At 47.5% G+C, this 19,031-nt stretch overlaps 10 protein-coding genes across 10 annotated transcripts; 4 read left to right on the top strand and 6 right to left on the bottom strand.

The window, feature by feature from the left end:
• Positions 1-127: 127 nt before the first annotated feature.
• Positions 128-1,396, bottom strand: YALI1_B22677g (uncharacterized protein; the record flags this gene model as incomplete). Its single annotated transcript, XM_501019.3, has 2 exons — positions 128-530; positions 1,383-1,396. 2 exons carry the CDS (start codon positions 1,394-1,396, stop codon positions 128-130), a joined length of 417 nt encoding a protein of 138 aa, XP_501019.1.
• Positions 1,397-2,401: 1,005 nt separating this feature from the next.
• Positions 2,402-3,916, top strand: YALI1_B22667g (uncharacterized protein; the record flags this gene model as incomplete). Its single annotated transcript, XM_501018.3, has 1 exon — positions 2,402-3,916. One exon carries the CDS (start codon positions 2,402-2,404, stop codon positions 3,914-3,916), a length of 1,515 nt encoding a protein of 504 aa, XP_501018.3.
• A 126-nt stretch (positions 3,917-4,042) lies between these two features.
• Positions 4,043-4,534, bottom strand: YALI1_B22645g (uncharacterized protein; the record flags this gene model as incomplete). Its single annotated transcript, XM_501017.4, has 1 exon — positions 4,043-4,534. One exon carries the CDS (start codon positions 4,532-4,534, stop codon positions 4,043-4,045), a length of 492 nt encoding a protein of 163 aa, XP_501017.4.
• Positions 4,535-5,279: 745 nt separating this feature from the next.
• Positions 5,280-5,987, top strand: YALI1_B22638g (uncharacterized protein; the record flags this gene model as incomplete). The annotated part of the gene is made up of 1 exon (XM_501016.3): positions 5,280-5,987. One exon carries the CDS (start codon positions 5,280-5,282, stop codon positions 5,985-5,987), a length of 708 nt encoding a protein of 235 aa, XP_501016.3.
• A 224-nt stretch (positions 5,988-6,211) lies between these two features.
• On the bottom strand, positions 6,212-7,660 carry YALI1_B22614g (uncharacterized protein; the record flags this gene model as incomplete). Its single annotated transcript, XM_501015.3, has 1 exon — positions 6,212-7,660. The coding sequence occupies one exon, from the start codon at positions 7,658-7,660 to the stop codon at positions 6,212-6,214; it is 1,449 nt and encodes a 482-aa protein (XP_501015.1).
• A 1,561-nt stretch (positions 7,661-9,221) lies between these two features.
• On the top strand, positions 9,222-10,352 carry YALI1_B22598g (uncharacterized protein; the record flags this gene model as incomplete). Its single annotated transcript, XM_501014.3, has 1 exon — positions 9,222-10,352. One exon carries the CDS (start codon positions 9,222-9,224, stop codon positions 10,350-10,352), a length of 1,131 nt encoding a protein of 376 aa, XP_501014.1.
• Positions 10,353-11,940: 1,588 nt separating this feature from the next.
• YALI1_B22561g (uncharacterized protein) lies at positions 11,941-13,063 on the top strand (the record flags this gene model as incomplete). The annotated part of the gene is made up of 4 exons (XM_501013.4): positions 11,941-11,995; positions 12,039-12,088; positions 12,695-12,936; positions 12,979-13,063. 4 exons carry the CDS (start codon positions 11,941-11,943, stop codon positions 13,061-13,063), a joined length of 432 nt encoding a protein of 143 aa, XP_501013.4.
• A 177-nt stretch (positions 13,064-13,240) lies between these two features.
• YALI1_B22549g (uncharacterized protein) lies at positions 13,241-14,113 on the bottom strand (the record flags this gene model as incomplete). The annotated part of the gene is made up of 1 exon (XM_501012.1): positions 13,241-14,113. The coding sequence occupies one exon, from the start codon at positions 14,111-14,113 to the stop codon at positions 13,241-13,243; it is 873 nt and encodes a 290-aa protein (XP_501012.1).
• A 696-nt stretch (positions 14,114-14,809) lies between these two features.
• Positions 14,810-15,778, bottom strand: YALI1_B22533g (uncharacterized protein; the record flags this gene model as incomplete). Its single annotated transcript, XM_501011.3, has 1 exon — positions 14,810-15,778. The coding sequence occupies one exon, from the start codon at positions 15,776-15,778 to the stop codon at positions 14,810-14,812; it is 969 nt and encodes a 322-aa protein (XP_501011.1).
• A 1,094-nt stretch (positions 15,779-16,872) lies between these two features.
• YALI1_B22512g (uncharacterized protein) lies at positions 16,873-17,847 on the bottom strand (the record flags this gene model as incomplete). Its single annotated transcript, XM_002142982.2, has 3 exons — positions 16,873-16,996; positions 17,115-17,287; positions 17,845-17,847. 3 exons carry the CDS (start codon positions 17,845-17,847, stop codon positions 16,873-16,875), a joined length of 300 nt encoding a protein of 99 aa, XP_002143018.2.
• Positions 17,848-19,031: the final 1,184 nt, after the last annotated feature.

The following is a 19,031-nucleotide window of genomic DNA, read 5'->3' as shown; positions in this document are numbered from 1 at the left end:
TGTGTAAACGCTCCATAGTTCTTACAGACATCTACACTACGCTGGCCATACGTACTGTCCCCAATCACAATAATTAAGTCTATTCGTTACACTCAGGTAAGCAATTTATATCTGTTTAGACCGTCGTCTATTTCTCGCTCTCCACAATAGCCATGATCATGCAGTAGAGGTAGTAAAAGAAGAGGAAGAAGTAGAAGCCCAGCTTGATGAAAGACTGCTTCTTGTACTTGTTGAGCGTTCGGAAAATCTCAGTGGCATCCAGCTTGTACTGGGGCCAATCGAGGAAAATGTATCGCACGTTGAAGAGAATCATGGGCAGGTTGATGAGGAAGGAGAACCACTTGAAGTTGATAAGCAACAACAGGGAGGTGAAGAGTTGCAGACCAGCCTCGGGTCGGATGTACACGTTGAGTTTGTTGCACAGATCGATGGGGTTGATGAAGTCGGCCTCCAGGTCAGAGTACATAACCACAAAAAAGACCTGGAAGAAGAGAGAGCCTGCGTTCAGCAGGACAGCACCAAGATAGAGACTGAGTTAGCATGTTTGATAGAGTGACAGGGCGTGTGCCGCAAGTAATGAAAAAGACGCACAATGAAGAACGAAGCACACTTGGTTGGAGAATCATTGGCTGAGGTTTCTGTTGGAAGGAACAAGATTCTGTTTGGTAGATACAAGATGTGATGGAATATTCACCATAGAGAGGGGAGCCAGAGAATAACAATAAGTTGGAAGCCAATCAACATGGCCTCACAGCCGTGGCCATTAGCACCATCACAGACATGACAAAACACGAACATGACTGGACCTAAAATGAGCCCTACCATCGATAGCAGAATTTCTGAAGAAGAATAATGCACTCGATAGACGCCACGCATTTACACTGCCGCTGCCATGGCCATTTGGTATCATTTCAGGTGCTGACTGAGTTGACTGAATGGGCCCACATTGGATATCATGACAGAAGACATGCCACAAAAACCACGACCGACGCAGACATATAAACGGGTGCCAGTCTACTGGTTTCCTTATCAGAACCGTCCCAACGCTTCAACATATCAAGTCAATGTCGCCACAGTGCTCGCGTCGTCTATCATGTCGTCTAACCATCTCTTCCATCGATGACGACAACAATAACCAAGATCAGCATCCAATAATCAACACATCCACATCCATGTTAGTAAAACAAACACCCACTTCAACGTGTTTGTGTCAATTCAGCTCAATCAACTCTCAACATCTTGTGTTTCGTCCTTCCATTGCTAACCTCGGCTAGTTGCTCAAGGGAGAACCACGCCAATCAGACCCATATGTGCTCCAGAAACACTGTGACGGCTCCCTGAACGGCACGCTCTCAAAGCGACTCTGCCTGTGTAATACTCACAAAATTCCGCTCATGTTTTTTTGTTAAAATCACTAGTGTGTCGACCAAGGTGCTAAGACTAGAAAATTGTTGGGTTAGGTTTCCCACGCTCCCACGCCTTTTCATCTGCAGCCATTAAGCTAATACGAGATCGGGGGGGCTGGTATCGGCATGGGGCGTGTAGACTACTGTGGGTGATGCAAAGTCACGTGAGGTGACCACGTGATTTTATTTTCGGAAACTAGCGAAATCTTGTAAAAAAGACCGTCTACATCCTCGAATGATTACTAATCATATACAACAGATGCAAGGACAAGGATACGCGATTGAATGCTCTATCGCATGTACTGTATAACATACTGGGAGGATATGACATGTGACGATTTGCTTGGTACGTACTGTACGGGAGCTAGCGGATATATGTGAAACGAGTTATATCTAGCCAGCGGACCAACATAATACAATGGTCAACTATACTATCAAATAAAATTGTTTGTCTGCCGTCGTCTAAGTTCCTTCAAGCAAACACAGCATAATGTGATAATGAGATACTGAAGACTGTTCGAGAGCGGATAGAGTTCCAGTTCGTGAATGTCCCGTAATCTTTACCTGTTGATGATGAGAGTGTGCTAGGTGCGAGTAAGATGAATAGAGAAAGAAGTTGTTTTAATGAGTACTGTAGTTGATATCCCGCTACCCCGTTGTTAAAAATTCCCACAAATAGGGACACTTTTTCGACCTCTACAATCTCATCTATTTCATCAACTAAATTTAACAAAATAATGAGATCACTCGAGACTAGAAATGCAACTCAATGCGGTTATGGGTCTTCCAACATGGTCCTTCTTTGTGGGAGTTCCGTTACTTCTTGGATTATATGAAGATTGTGTATACAGCTAACCCCCAAAACTTCCCAGAATGAGTCTCAACTCACCATCAACATCTACAACGCCTTCTACAGCACATCCAGAACTTTTCTCGAATCACACAGAAATTAGAGTTCAGCACTACATGTGCCCACACCACCATTTACACCCAGTATGATCACCTCATTCCTCAAGTACTCGGCACTGGTGTCTATCAGTTTGATAGCGGCCGCAGAGCTGCAAGTGCTGCTAGATGCGTATCTCAATCGGACCTTTGTGGAAACAGGAGCCAAAGTCGACAAGAAACTGGCGGTCCAGGATGGAGACATGACGAGTGAAGAGGTGTACACAAAGATGGGAGTCAACGTGGAGAGCGACCACGAGGACGAGGAAGGCGACGGGTACGAGTCTCGAGACCACATGGACTCGTCACCCTGGCAGCGGCCAAGTATCAGTGGTAACGAAGCATACCAAAGGGGTGCTAAAAAGTTGCATGACCAGTTTTTGGATGAGCTGAAGACCCGACAGAATTCTGAAACATGCTCGGAGGAGCGAACCAATGCCCTGTTTTCAGCCCTGACCCGGCTGGTGGACAAGTACCGAACTAGACCGATGATTCATCATGCTGCATCTAATGTGGATCACCCTGCATCTGGAGTGAAGTGTGTGGCTTGCAACCAGACCGTCTTGCTACAGCGGGACCGCCATTACGTCTGCGTGCACTGTCCCAGTGGTCAGAACGTCATTTGCATATTCTGTGAGGGTCGTGAGATGCATCCAGAGTCACACATGCTGTACAAAATGGACAAATCCATCGGAAGCATGCGGTCTCTCTTGTACTATGCAGAGACACATCCAGCATGGACGACCAAGATCGAGGACGATTTCTCGGCTCCTGATCCAGAGGAATTTGTCGATAGAGACCTGCTGGCGGAATGTGCCCCGATGAGCCAGGAACGACTCGAGTTCATGTTCGAGCAATTCATGGGGTGGTGCGATATTCGCTCCAACGAGCCCCGGAAGCTTAACATGTCATTGGATCGGTACAGGGAGCTTCTGAAACTGGACGACCCTTACCTGCTGTCTCTGTTGGAACAGCACTTCACTCAGCCAGTCTCATTCTCTGCCTACGTGAAGTTCGTGCTGTCCGTCTTATCTGCGCCCTCCAAGGCTCTGATTGATATCTGCTACGATATGATCACTCAAAAGGACGAGTCATATGTCACTATGGCTTCTGTCAAGGCCGCTGTGTGGCAGTACTACCTGTGGGCCCAGAAGATGGCCAATGAAGCAATTACTATTGAAGAATTGCGACAAAAGCAACAAGAGATGCGAAATGGCTACACAGACAAAACAAAGCTGTATGAGAGATTGGGAGCTCTTAGTAATACCCAGGGACCTAAGACGTTCAGTTCACTGGCCAACGGCAAACAGATCACGGACTTCCCTCGGAAACACGAAAACTTGCTCATCAACGTCCCTGTTGTCTCAGACAGACCTGACCTGTCCTCCAACGCCATGCTCATTGCCGAACAGTCCATCAACGAGATGATTGTTAAGGCTTTTGAAGAGGCCGGGTTCAACGAGTTTTCTCTGCTGACCAAGCGCGACTTCGTCAAGCTGGCGGGCTACCCTGGCCCCAACTTCCAATCCTGGCTCTTCAATTGGTTGGAGGCATATATTATTTAACCAATGTATTTATATGATGATGACGGACGATGACGACCAACAAAAACCAGAGGCTCTATTCTTGCTACTTTTATGCCACAGTCAAAATATATTAACTTATCCCGGCCACTCGATGAGTAGACCACCCTAAAAATCCTTCTTATCAGTCAAGTATAGCGTCATCTCCTTGAGATTCTGCTTGGCCAAGTTGTTCAAGTCTCCGTAGAAATCAAAGATGCAATCTTCCCCGAGGACATTGTACCCCGAATTTGGCCGCTCCTCAAAAATGCGTTCTCGATGGGACATCCAAGGACCTCCAAAATAGTACTTGAAGAGTTTCTCAGTCTTTTTGTCCAACGCCTTAAACCGAGGCACAAGCTTTTCCAACTCCTTCATTTCCTCTACGGCCTCTAGGTAGCACTGCTCCATCTCCTTGGCCAAAGCGTCAACGTCCTCGATCTTGTCGTCTTTGTACTTGGACTGTTCTCTTGCTACTTCGTCTGATCCAAACGAGTCGACGGAAGCATTATCGTCGTTGTCATCAGACGAGATATTTCCGGGAGTTTCTCTCAGGGTAGTGTTTTCAGCCAATATTCCCTTGGAAACATCAGCCTTGGGGGTTTCTGTGTTTGTACACATGGTATTTGTTGATAGTTGGTACTGTACAGTTATGATCTGCTGGGCTGGAGGATAAAGAAGAGGAAGACTCAGAGATGAGATTGGTCATACTTGCATGAGAAGGAGGCAGTGTAGGTAAATGGCACGATACGGATGCAATCGTGCGAACAAATGGCCATAGATATATCTACCTATCGATGATTTCAAGAAAAATCTGTTTAACATTTGCTCTGGGTTGGAGACGGACTTACTCTTCGCGGCATGATGTCACTAAAACACACACCTACTACTGCTCTGTTCCATTGAGAGCTCAAGATGCTGTACATCATGCCACCCGCAGCGATAGAGATAGCTATAGAAAACTGTTCAAAATGATAGCTTATTGCAAGATGTTAGAATATCCATAGGTTCTCACACAAACAATCATTCCGTTGCAGTTTCTTTCGGTCTTCGTATCCGTGGATTAAGTTCTTCACAGCGTGCAACTAATTTTTGTTAGTGTTGTCAAATCAACAAGAGGATCATTATATATGGCCATGAATAGCTCATATTTGAGAATGCACCATGAAAACGAGGACCAATAGATACAAAAATCCCACTTAACCTATCCTTGCCACAATGATAAGTACCCTACTTCGTCTGCCGGGTTTCTTGACATCCTCAAATATTGTATGGGCCAAAGTCTCCATCATGCATCAACTTTAGCACCACCCTCAGTGTTCATCACCATATTGACACTACCCACGCAACACACATATCTGCATCGATGGAACGGCGCAAAAAGCAGAACGAGGGTCTACTATCGGTGTATCCGCCTCCACCATGGTACTCTCGGTATTTTACGGACGAGAATGTGGCCAAAGTGAAGGATTTACAGAGCTCTGATAACTCCCAGCTGTTGGAAGCACCACTCAAATATCTCACTCCTCCATCTCCGCCGGAAGCAGGAGCATATCATAACTTTGGCGACGTATGGCAGGTGAACGACAAGTTAGCAACGCTGGAAGATCTCGGTATCACCCAGGTCTACGATGGAGCAGCCATTCGAGGAGAAGGACAGGAAAGTGGAGCTCGGGTTCTGGAGCTGAAAAAGTTGACAAAATCGCTGCTGCTCGCATTTGTGGAACTCACGGGAATAATGGGAGTTTCTCCCGAGCAGTTTCCAGCGAAATTCGAACATGTCCGGGTTCTGCTCATCAACATCCATCACATTCTGAATGAGTACCGGCCTCATCAGGCCCGTGAAAGTCTGGTGACCCTCATGCAACAACAAATCAACGACAAGAAACAGCATGTGGAAAACATCCGACAGTCGTGTGATAAAGTGCGAGATACTATTCGAGTGCTGAGTAAACAATTCGATCAGGTGGACGAGTTCGAGGAGACTGGAGGAGTGACGACTGAGGAGGTGAAGTACGTCTCTGGTAAGGACAAGGATTTGTTGGTAGTCAAAATGGCCGAACAAGTTTTATAAGTAAGTATTTATTGAGTAGATAATATGGTATGATATGTAGTTGCAGTACAAAACGTCCAAGTAGACGTCTACAAGTAGCTATCGCAATAGCTAGGCGATAACTATTATCATACATCTATACGTTAATTACACTATAAAAGGCTTGGTGATGTGTTGACAAGCCGTTAAAGGAACTGGTACTCAAGGCCCAGTCGTTCGGATCCTTGGCTGGCAGCTGGGCTCGCTTAGACAGCAAGCTGGAAGCCCTCCTGGTTGATCATCTTCTTGTAAGGCTCTAGAGCCTTGGCAACAGTCTTGTTGACAAACTTTTCGGTCTGCTCGGGTGCTCGGCCGACGAAAGTAGAGGGATCGAGCAGCTTGTCAAGGTCGTCGTGAACGGGCTTGAAGTAGGGGGTGTTCTTGATTCGCTCAATAAGATCGTTATCTCCTCCCTGCTCCTTGACAACCTGGGCGGCCTGGTGAGAAAGAACTCGGATCTCCTCGTGGCACTGCTGTCGGTCTCCTCCTCGCTGGACCATTGCCATGATGATGTTCTCAGTGGCCATGAAAGGAAGCTCGGCGGCAATTCGTCGCTCAATGACCTTGGGGTAGACGACCAGACCAGAGACAACGTTCAGAAGAGTGGACAGAACAATGTCGGCGGTGAGGAAGGCGCCGGGAAGAGAGACTCGTCGAATAGCAGAGTCATCGAGAGTTCGCTCGAACCACTGGACAGAAGCGGTCTGAGTTGCGTCCTGGAAACAAGACTGCAGGTGTCGAGACAGAGAGCAGATTCGCTCGGATCGCATGGGGTTTCGCTTGTAGGCCATGGCAGATGATCCGATCTGGGACTTCTCGAAAGGCTCCTCCATCTCCTTGAGGTTGGCAAGGAGACGCACGTCGGTGGCGAACTTGTGGGCAGTGCAGCCGAGAGAGGCGAGAGGGGCAAGGACGTCGACATCAATCTTTCGAGAGTAGGTCTGTCCAGTGCAGGGGTAGGCGTAGTCGAAGCCAAGGAGCTCAACGACTCGCTCGTCAAGCTGCTCGACCTTGTCGTGGTTACCCTCAAACAGAGACAGGAAAGAGGCCTGAGTACCGGTGGTACCCTTGACACCTCGGAGACCAAGGTCGTCTCGGGCTCGCTGCAGGTTTCGCAGATCCCACAGAAGCTCCTGGATCCAGAGTGTGGCTCGCTTACCAACGGTGGTCAGTTGGGCGGGCTGGAAGTGGGTCCATCCCAGAACGGGCAGATCCTTGTACTTGAGGGCAAACTGAGAGAGTCGGTCAATGACGTTAACGAGCTTGGGGATCAGAATGTCCAGACCGTCTCGCAGGAAGATAAGATCGGCGTTGTCGGTGACAAAGCAGGAGGTGGCTCCCAGATGGATGATGCCAGCGGCAGCGGGGGCAGTGAGTCCGTACACATGGACGTGGGACATGACGTCGTGACGCACAATGGCTTCCTGCTTGGTGGCCTCGGCGATCTCGTCGTCGGTGATCTCCTGGTGGGCCTTGAGCTGCTCAAGGGCCTCGTCGGTGATCTGGGTGATTCCAAGCTCCTTCTCGGCCACAGCCAGGTTGTACCACAGCTTTCGCCAGGTGGAGTATCGGTTCTTCATAGAGAAGAGCGACGACATCTCCTTGCTGGCGTATCGCGAGGACAGGGGAGTCTGGTACGAGTCGTTGTTGGACATGGTGATTGTGTGGTGGTTGGTGTGTGGAGTGAGAAATTCAACGACTTCACCTCTCTATATCAATGTGCATTTTTTTAAGCTTCCAAACTTTACCCCAAGTGAAGCACCACCAGGAGTGAAATTGACAGCCCACAATGAGTAATGGGGTGATATAATCGACTATACAAGAAGAATGGAGATACAATGATTCAACGATTCCTTTATAATTCTAAAATTGAATAAATATTTGCACCTTTTAGCCGAAAATATTCCCAGTCATATACTCTGCCTGTTCGTCTCTACTTGAACATCCTGGTGGTCACCCATCAAAGTTTTGCTGCAGAACTTATCGTGACTCAGGTCAGCGGCGTGTGGGACCATGCGTAGATATGGTGTAACCCGAATGTTCAGACATGTAATTATGCATAAGGAGGGTCTTGATCCGTGTCAGATAGCGATGCATGGCAACTGGCCTTAATCAATTGCATATGTTGATGTGAATTGGTACCGTAAAGTGACGAGCTCCCGCGAGACGACGATTATAGCAGGTTATTCAGTCGAGCTTGGACTCCTACATAAATGGTTCTCATTTCTTTCGATCGCTCTTCATCAAAGCCTGCGTGTCGGGGTTCGATTACAGAGTGAGTGATATTAAAGAAGTGCATTCTTGAGAACAGTGGGAAGTATTGTAGCTACCAGAACATCGCAGAACAAGATACAGTAACAACGGAAGGAATCGTATTAGTAGAATCGACATGCAATTACTGTGTGTTCAGAGATAGAGACCGTTGACCTTCCCCTCGCCCATTTCTTCTGTTAAAACCAGCTCTGCTGCCGACCTCACCTCTTCTGCTCCCCCTCAGGCGACACACAATGCGGTTTCTTTGGCATTTTCTGTGTTTCAAAAGATGGAAGTGATGGTGACGTTAGAAAACTGATAACAACGACAACTCGGATCTCTTTAACGAACCTTTCTTTTCTGACAACTTTTATTTATAGCGTGTAGATGTGTGTGTGTACTGTAAGTAAACGTCTTCCAGTGTGCAGAGTTCATCCACCAGTATACAGTAATGGCATTTTATACCGCACAAGTACACTAGATTCAAATTATGTAACAACTTTTCTCCAATCTACCATTACTCGTACTTGTACTGTAGGCACTTGCTGTTAGAACAGTTCATTTGTCAGTTATATCGCTCTTGGTATTCGTCTCCGATGCCTGCCTCTCAGACGCAAGATAACTCCGAACTGCGCTCTGAAGGTGTTTCTGTGAAGTCCCCAAATTACGTACGAGTACTTGTATATCGAGACATTTGAACATGGACATATATACAAAACATATTAGTACAAGGTAAGCATTACAATTGACCACTACAAGTAGTGTTTTCTCCACCTCTTCGATGTACCTCGAAACATTTCTCTTCCCAGTGCAATACACAACCCTTACCCCACTCTCCCATTGCACTACATTATTACCTCACAGCCAGCACAGCCAACTCCCCCTTCACCACACAACAGCAGTCAGTAGAGTCGAGCTCCTGACACTTGCATCTCAACCAAACGCCTAAAACAACCAATCACCATGGAATCTTTCCGACTGGGAACCACAGCTATCGCTGACCACTCCTTCAACAAGGACCACACCTTCGTTGCCGTGGCTCGAGAGAACAATGTCACTCTTCTGCAGCGAGCCAACGGCAAGATTCGACCAGTTCCTGGAAAGGCCGGCACTCTGCGATTCCACGACAAAACCGTGACCGGTGTGGATATCTCTTGTGATGGCCGAATTGTCACCTGTTCTCAGGACCGAAACGCTACTGTTTGGGAGCTGCAGCAAGACGGTACCTGGAAGCCCTTCCTGGTGGTGCTGCGAATCAACCGAGCCGCCACCACCGTGCGATGGTCTCCCGATGGATCCAAGTTTGCCGTAGGATCCGGAGCGCGAATCATTGCCGTGTGCTACTTCGAGGCCGAGAACGACTGGTGGATCTCCAAGCACATCAAGAAGCCCATCCGATCCACAATCACCAGCGTTGCGTGGCACCCCAACAACGTTCTGTTGGCCGCCGGATCCACGGACGGACACGCCCGAGTCTTCTCCGGCTACATCAAGGGTGTTGACGCCAAACCCGCCCCCACCGCCTGGGGAGAGCGACTGCCTTTCCAGCATCTTTGTGGTGAGTTTGCCAACAAGACCTACGCCTGGGTTCACGACGTGGCCTTCTCTCCTTCCGGAAACTCTCTGGCCTACGTTTCCCACGACTCCTCCATCACTGTGGTCTACCCGTCTGCTCCCGATGCTCCCCCCAAAGCTGTCATCAACCTGGACACCTCCTTCCAGCCCTTCCGATCTCTGGTGTGGACCACGGAAGATCAGATCGTTGCTGGAGGCTACGACTGCTATCCCATCATCTTTGGTGGCTCTCAGTCTGGCTGGAAGCAGACTGGCGCTATTGATGACCCTAAGAAGAACAAGAAGAACTCTGGCCCCGCCTCCCAGTTCGATGAGGATGGAATGCCCACCGGCTCCGCTCTCAACATGTTCCGAGCCATGGATCTCAAGGGAACCACTCAGCAACCCAACGATGATGATCTGCTGACCATCCACCAGTCTCCCATTGTCACTCTGCGACCTCTAGACGAGGAGGGAGGACGAGTGACCACTATTTCTTCCACTGGAGGAGATGGCCAGCTGGTTATCTACCGGGTTTAGGCTCTTAGGCGTGATGACATGTACCATAACGACCTGATATAAAATGCAATGATTACTGTAAAGATAATTGGGGTTGCTGTAGTCAGGCAAGAGCTTTTGATCTATCTGGATATAAAAGCAGTGAAACGAAGAATATTCGACAGCTACATTGCAGATATTTTTAGACACCAACTGGATTCTAGAAACGAAGTATGATTCTAGGGATACTGGGATACCCCAGCTACCTACGAGTGGTCGCTGTTCATGTTGTGTTGTGGCCGTACAAGAGACAACAGTATGTACAAGTACATACGAGTATGAGTACATACTGTACTTGTTTGGAAAGTAGCTAACAAAGGAGGTAGAACCTGACGAGACAGCCCCCGGTTGTATTCGTACATGTTACTGTAACTAAGCATAAAGAGTAGTAGGAACAAAAGCGGCCTAATCGCACCTGAAGTTGTGCAAACTCTGTTTGATTCTGCCTAAGCAGCTGGGGAAGTTCTGTAACTCCTTGTCTTCAAGATGAAGACTGGACATACGTAATTTGGATCACATTGATCGCCTTCGAACCTGGATACGCGCGGTAACAAAGGAGCATGGTTGCATGCACTCAATGAAGAGATGGACACACGTGTGACGTTCGAGATATCGTCGTATGTCTATCAGCATGGCAACATTGCCCTTGTAAGCCTGGATCTACAGAATATACAGCTACAGTATACTGTATCTAAGTATCGGATGTGCTGTACTACAGCTACAAGTAGACACTTTTCTGTACCTTACAAGGAGCTACTGCAAAGTATCCAAAGGTGTAGGTGGGAGCGCCGTACAGTAATACAGACAATTGACGACACCAACTACAAGTAACTGGCAGGTATAGTAGTCCGGATCTGCCGCGATTGCACTGCTGATAAGCGTGTGTCTGCAGGCGTCCTGGTCTGCAGCTCATGCTCCTTATGTAAGGGTTGGAAATCAGTTCCCATGGCCCTTGACACAAGAAACCTTGCTTGCAGGCATGCCAGAGATAAAAAAAAATTGAATGTGTACAGTAATTATTAATAAGGATGCCGTTGAAACTCTACTAAAAAGTGTATCGTAATTTGAGATCCAACGTTTCTGTTGGTGGGCGTGCGGTGGAGGTGTCTGTGTCAAATAAGACGATAATATTATGGGTAAGAGTCATGTGCTGCGTTCTATGATAATGACAAGGCCATTCGACCAGCTCTCTAAGGGAATATGGTGATGCTTTTCTCTGCAGAAGCACTGTCCTTCCATAGTGTCGTATCAATACTTGGCATCTTGGCCCAACTTCTATCTGGAACCTCCAACGGTGTCAGGATATTCGGGTTGCTGCGACATACAACTATGACACAACAATGGCGTGAGCCGATCATAAATGGCTGTCTTATGGTGTCCTGTGTTGTCTTTTCTTTTTCCACTCATACTACTCCCCTATTTATTGGCCTTTCCCCACATTCAACAATTAGTTGACGTTAGTAATTCACCTGCACCTCTCGACAAAAAGCCTATTCACCACACACCTCTAACCGTGATACCAACACTCCTTTCATCTCACCACACACAACACACACCACCAAGTACCGAGATGGCAGACCCAAGCGCTATGGAAGTCGACACACCTGTTGAGCAGGTCGAGGAAGGTGAGTATTGCGTCTTGTTTCCCCCCCAACAACACTAACACAGTCATCGAGAAGCCCAAAAAGTCGGCTAAGAAGCGATTAGAAGTCAAGAAGGTGAGTACTACAGTAGAGACGAATCGAGGAGAGAGAAAGATCCAGTGCAATGGGCTGATGATTCGACACAAGACATGATGGACTTCAAACACGCACTGAAACGTGTGACAACCACGCACTACGGAAACGTGGAGGTTGCCACCGAACGACATTGAGAGAATACCTTGATTCTGGCCACCGAGGCATCCCTGAAGTCAATGGGATATACAGAATGAGGGATCGTTTATGACACACACAAGGATCCTATCACCCACAGTTTACAATGGTGTGTGGATTAAGATTGTGATACAATAACCATGACGGGACCAACGGCATGGCACCTTGGTGATCAATCAGGCTACATAGAGTGCCACAACATGCCGCATGCCATTCAGCTATTTCTGTGTTTGATGATTGCATTAGATCTTGCACTTGTCGAATTCATATGGTTATGGCAATGCAACTTGATTGGGGGGCTGTGGCCCAGGTCTAAAGCGATGTTTTTTGGTGACTTTGGTGGCGTGATTTGCAAGATGTTTTGCTCACTTGCTACGGCAGCAACTTAGTTACTATCACCAGAGTCGCGGTATTAGTGGGCTTTGGTCTATCTGTAACATACTAACTCAGTGGTCGGCGGTAGCATTTTGGTCATGGGATATCCAGGTGGAAACCTGTGCCATCTGCAAAAATCACATTATGGAGCCATGCATCGATTGCCAAGCCAACGCATCCGGAACTCAGGCTGACTGTAACGTGGCCTGGGGTAAGTGCAACCACGCCTTTCACTTTCATTGCATTAACCGATGGCTCAAGTCCCGAAACACTTGTCCATTGGATTCCAAGGACTGGGAGTTCACCAGATATGGCCAGTAGTGTGGCGAAGGTGCTATGGTGACTGCATACTAGTCGAGTGTGCTGAGTCCCGTACAGTACGCCCGATTGGAGGTTGCGTTGGTACTACTAAGCAAGCTGAAGGGGCCAGCTACAAGCTCTTGAGATTGTGTACGTACGAATTGGGTTAGGATATATATTTACAATTATTATTGTGTGCGTTATGCCTCGCCTTATGATGACACGTAAAGCTACAAGTTAGCTACTGTACTTGTAGTACGAGCGCTTCGCTTATTGTGCTTCATTTGAGCATAATTCACCTAGACAGAAACGCTGAACCGTCTAAGCGTCTCTGCCAGGACATCTGGGGAAGGATCCGATCACCGTCAGAGAAGAGCAGATGCTTTCCATGGCCTTGAGGGTATTTTTCATGCGTTCTTCGCTGACGTGGGCTCGGCATTCGACGAAAAAGATGTAGTGCCACGAGTCCTGTAGCGACGGTCGCGAGTTGATACTGCTCAGATCAATGTCGTGCTTTCGGAACTCCTCCAAAACTGCACACAGAGCTCCGGGGTTGTTGTGAGTGGTGGTGAAGGAGATGAGGGACAGATCGTCCTTTGTAGGTGGTGGGTTCTGCACGTCATCGAGACTACTAAGGCCCAGGAACCGGGTGGTATTGTTTTTCTTGTCTGCAATGTTGGTCTCCACCAGCTTGATGCCAGCAGCTGCTCCGGCCATTTCCGAGCTGATAGCTCCTGCGTTTGGTTCATTGGCAGCCAGCTCAGCTGCCTTGGCGGTACTTGCCACGTCGATCCGCTCGACATTGGGGTACTGTTTGAGGAATTCGACGCACTGGCCCCAGACCTGAGGGTGTGAGTAAATTTTGGTGATGTCCTTTTTGTCACTAACATTGGAGAAGAAACAGTGGCTCACGGGAACCAGCAGCTCGGCAGTCGCAGAGTAGAAGTAGTCGTCGCCGAGAAGCCGTTGTCGCAGAAAGTCTAGTGTCCAAACAACCGATCCGTTAGTGGAGTTTTCAAACGGCACGACCGCCAGCTTGACTTCTCCCGAGTCCAGTAGCTGGAAACACTCTTCGATTGATTTGGCCGGTCGCAGGGTCGTGGGCACTGCCAGAGTATCCTGGTACTGTTTTGCGGCTGCGTGTGAATACGTGTATAACGGTCCGAGAAAGGCGATTTCCTCTGTGGTTGTCATGGTGATGTGTAATGTGTGTGATCAAGTGTGCCTGTGACTAATGAACGCCATGTCACACGCTGCAGCTCCGATATCGCACCAAAAGTTAAGATGGGGTTGGACTACAGATCTATTAATAATTACAATTACTTATATACTGTAGCAGTGGCTTTGGAGAAAATAAGGAACACCCGCACGAGAGGTTCTTTTTTTAAAAAAAAAAACAACAAACAAAACAAATCACGTGAACACAAATATGTCATTTTGTCATTTTCTTCTACATCCTTAAATTTTTCTAAGTACAGTTCAGAGAACTGGTCTACAAAGTCACTTACCTACAGGAGGAGCGTTTAATACATGCTGTAGAAGTTCGAAACAAATTCCACCGCAAGTCTCTCTACCAAATCAGTATGTACTGTACCTTTAAGATCTGAAATGATTTGGTGGAAACTATTATAAGAATCTCATACAACTAAGGGATATCTACCTTTGTGATGGCAGGTAATATCATTGTAGTACATACATACTGTTGTGTTCTCGATGTCACAGTCAACTTCCAGAACTTACCAGTCAATTGTAGTGCCAGTTATATTAATTAATCTCGTCTTTATGTCTTTATATGGTCTTCAGTAGATCGCAAGGTACACAACAACAGTTCATTCGCACACTTACAGTATGTACGTCTATCAATTCAGTATGTACTTCTATCTACAATGTTCACTTGGTGAAAGCCTCAATCTCCTCGATCACCATATCGATGGGGAAGTTGTCGGAGCCCTCTGTGAAGGACTGCAGAAGAGCTTGTCGTCGCTTTGTGGTCTCTGGGTCGGTGATGGTAGCTCCGTAGAACTCCTGGAGAGCCAGGATAAGGAACTGGGCATCCTGGAGAGACATGGCAGAGTCCTTCTCGACCTGACCATTCAGAAGAACACAGTCCTTGTCAGCAGCAAGGTCAGTGTGGAACATGAGAGTTGTATGGGGTCTAGCGAAGTCCTGGTGGAGCTTGAACTCGGCCAGAGTGGTGAAGATGACGTGGGTCAGGTGCTCTCCAACAAAGTTCCACTGCACAATGTGCATCTCACATCCCTCGTCTCCCTTGGGCAGTGGCAGAACGAACATGGGGTGCTTTCGGCCATTGAGGAACATCTTGTAGAAGAGCTGGGGGTCAACGACAGCACACAGAGCGCGCTCGTTGTTAATATGTCGGGCTCTCCACAGGAACTCAATTTCTTGCTTTCCAAGTTCCTTAAACTTGTCCAGCTTGACGAAGCTGTCGAGGTTCTTGAGCTCGTTCTTCGGAACGGGGGGAACCTCGCCAAGCTTCTCAGTCAGAGTCTTGGCCTCCTCTCCTCCCTCTTCAAGGATCGTCTTTTTTTCACTCCAGGCCTGTTCCAGCACCTTGGCGAGAGGATCAGACTCATTGAGCTTCTTGAGAGTAGCCTCAATCTCTGGAGCAAGCTTCTCCTTGAGCTCGTCAACAGACTCCACGCCCTCGGCGGCAGCCTTCTGCTTCAGCTTATCCTGGTATCGAGCCAGAACGTCAGCCTGGGTGGATGCATTGGCAGAAAGAGAAGTTCGTCCGATATCAGGACGAGCCCATTGGACACGCAGGTTGCTGAGGGAGCCAGAATAGCCAGAAGCCTGACGCAGGGCTTTAATGGGTGCCTTCTTGAGAAATGGTCTCATTGTGTGTGTTGAGGTTGGTTGGACTATTTGATCAGAGTTGATTTGCAAGCCTGATTCAGGTCACGTGGAGGTCGAGGCGTTGTCTGTGATGCCTTTGTTGTGTGTGTGGGTTCGATTAGCGGTTGTGCGGAATATCTAGCTGGTTTCTCGGAAAACAACATTCAGAGGATGAGGTGCAATAATTGATGCGCTATCGTGATTTTTGGTGCATGAAATAGGTAATCTCTTGTGACCTATCCTGATGTTCTCAACTACAAATAAGTATCGTCGGTATTTCATACACTATTATTGTGGCGTGCACTTGAAAAAAAGGTCCTGTACATCTGATTAGCGCCCAAAAGCTTTGAAAGTTGAAGGAGAGATGACAATGTGATTCTTCTGCTTGTAAAAATAAATAATAGATGTTGCTTCAGATCGAAATGGGGTTTTCTCAGACGTCATGCAATTCACAATTCACAATGAAGTGTGCTTCGGCTCGGTCGGACTCCGAGAAACTCTACGATTGATAGTCGTAAAGTGATCGGCTGTGGAACGGATCCGATAAGATCATTTTGATTAATAAGCTGAATATGGCTGCTATCACCAGTACTTGTAGATATCTTTCAAGTTAGACCTTAGGCGCGTTCGTGCCGTACAGAGAGCCCAGTGGGCCAAGAGTGAACGAAGGGGAGTGATATATTAACTAAGGCAAGCTTGCAGTTTTTAAATAATATCGCACCAAGAGAAGAGACTTTTGAAGTCACGAATACGATGCCATGTCTCGGTTGCAAGCACGATAGCTGAAACCCTGTGCTCTGCTCGGCTGTCGTCGTTTTTCCTTTTTTCTCTGTGAGATAAGATACGTACTTGTACGATGTTGGTGTGAGTACCAGATGTGCTGTAATTATTACTGTATATACTGTGGCTAGATTGGAAGATCAAACACTTACAACAAATACGAGTACGGTACGCATCGTATCTCAGATGACGATAAATAAATTAAATATGTACTTGGTACAAGTATGTACCACGGAGAATGATACGAGGGTGTCTTTGGAGCTCCAAGTATCTAATATGTACTTGTAGCATGATGGCGACAGATCACTGTAGGGGATCTAGACTAGCCTCCAGAGACGATGAAAGGTGTACAATGTGAAGGTGCCCATGCCTGCGACAAGGGGTACACAGTTGATGGACCATGGATCCGAACTTGAATCGTCATTGTGAGAAACGTGGTGTCTGCTGATCAACGGTACAGCTGCCCACGAACACGGACTGCAATTCACTGTCTGTTGGTATCATGATGAAGTTGATTGTTGTCAGTTCATAGACCAGGGCCATTCGCAACGGTAATCACTCCATTTCCTGGCCCTTCATCTTTGCATAGTTGTAGACAGACGACTTAATCAGTGTTCTGATCACATAGACCTTGGACTGCAGCTCCGACAGCTGTTCCGACAGCACCTGAGATGGTCCCTCTGTGAGCACGCGAATCTCATCTGTCAGCGAACGCAGATTGAGGTCCAGCCGCTCGTATTCCGCCAAAATGGCTTCTTCAGTTGGCGATAATTCCGGCATGTTGACGCGTGTTGTTCTGGAGCGCGTGCTGTGCCGAACTTTGTGCACACAAGTTGATGACTAACGTGCGTAGAGTTAAATTGGAGGTCGAATTGAAAAGTCAGAGAGAAGAAAAAAGATGATTCCCATAAAAACCTTATGTGACAGGAGGAGTTAAACTGCATAATTGTTCCCTCGTATAGTGAGGGAAGAAAGAGAGACGGGCCGTAATGAAAGATGGACGTCAGAAAACACCAAAATTCGACAGAATGATGGCTACAATGGGAGATTACTAGTGTCTTGATTATCAATTGCTATAGCCCAATCCCTTGACCTCCTTAATAAATAGCTTATATCAGATATACACTCATTCCAGCCAGGGGTTAATTATTTCCCAGCTATAGTTTGAGGAGACTCACATGCCCTGTGCACGTGGTGGACATGTGGAGCAAACTGAGAGAAGTGACATTGAACAGGCAAGTACAAGTACGAGGGAAACAGATGAACACTTATTAACGGCCATCGGCTACCATCGGCTGATACTAGTTCTAGCTTACCCCTCAGATGGCATTGCACTATTATCAGATGGCGCCATGGCCCTTCCACTGCCGACGCCGAAACTCATGGTCTAGGTCCACGGGTGAAAGAGCCGCTTGTACTGGCGGATTGCATCCTACAACGTAGTCTGCTTCCGCTCCGCAGTTTGGATTTGACACCCCACGTACTGGAACAAGGACATCAGACAAGGACGTTGATCGGCGCCTGAGCATAGGCTTGAGTCTGGTGGTACAGATTGTGAATTTATTCGTCTTCAGGGTGAAAGAAGTAACACTGCTACGACACTACCAATGCACAGTGAGAACCGGTTATGGGTCCAGCTGTCAAAAGACGTTAGGGTCCTATTTGCCCCAACAAAGGGGGAGTCTCCGACTATACTTTCGGGTCGCAAATTTTTTATCAGATGGCTCTGCCGGAACTTTAATAATAGACTTATACAAACACTACTTATCAGATCGGCTGAGGACCAACTTTCCACACTTTGTGGCCCACGCAGTGTTACAGACTAAGTCCCACTTTAACCTCCCGCGAACGTATCACACAGCCGGCTTAGTGCCGTTGGCTGTCTATCCACCGATTCGTCACTCAGTGAGTTGGTAACATGTGGCGCTGTTTGGGTTTTGGCATGTAAGTAATGACAGATGATTGTGATGGAATTATTCGAGGGTATACAGTACTACTACTTGTAGAGGTTTGATTCCATAAAGGACTTGCTCCATAACTCGACCCAGTGGCAAAAACACCAATACTCGACAGCCAGTTGTTTTTCTCTTGGCTACACCACCTGTGGCAAGCACCATTAACTCAGTGGGTATAGCTATCTAAAAGATCGCAGTGGAAGGAAACCTTAAAGACCCGCTGGTGCCGTTCCCATGTGCTGCACGCAGAGGTTGCTGTCTTTTGGCGGCGCGCTCTTTTTCATATATATAGCTTGATCCGCAGGACCCCTTCGGGGGCTTTGGGTATAGAAATCTGCATTCCTCTTGTTTCCACCACCAGAACTTAAGTTGACCCTTGATAACTCCTTGTGTGAAAAATTTAGCGCTTGGGGAAATTAATAGTCAGCTTCTAAATCGGTCACGATACACGCATTTGACAGAGACTCAGCTCGTGTCTCTCACAATCTTCTCCACCGACATACTCACCTCTCCAAACGGAC

This window comes from Yarrowia lipolytica, chromosome 1B (genome assembly GCF_001761485.1).
Source record: "Yarrowia lipolytica chromosome 1B, complete sequence".
Lineage (NCBI taxonomy): Eukaryota > Fungi > Ascomycota > Dipodascomycetes > Dipodascales > Yarrowia > Yarrowia lipolytica.
This window is presented reverse-complemented; position numbering and strand designations above follow the sequence as displayed.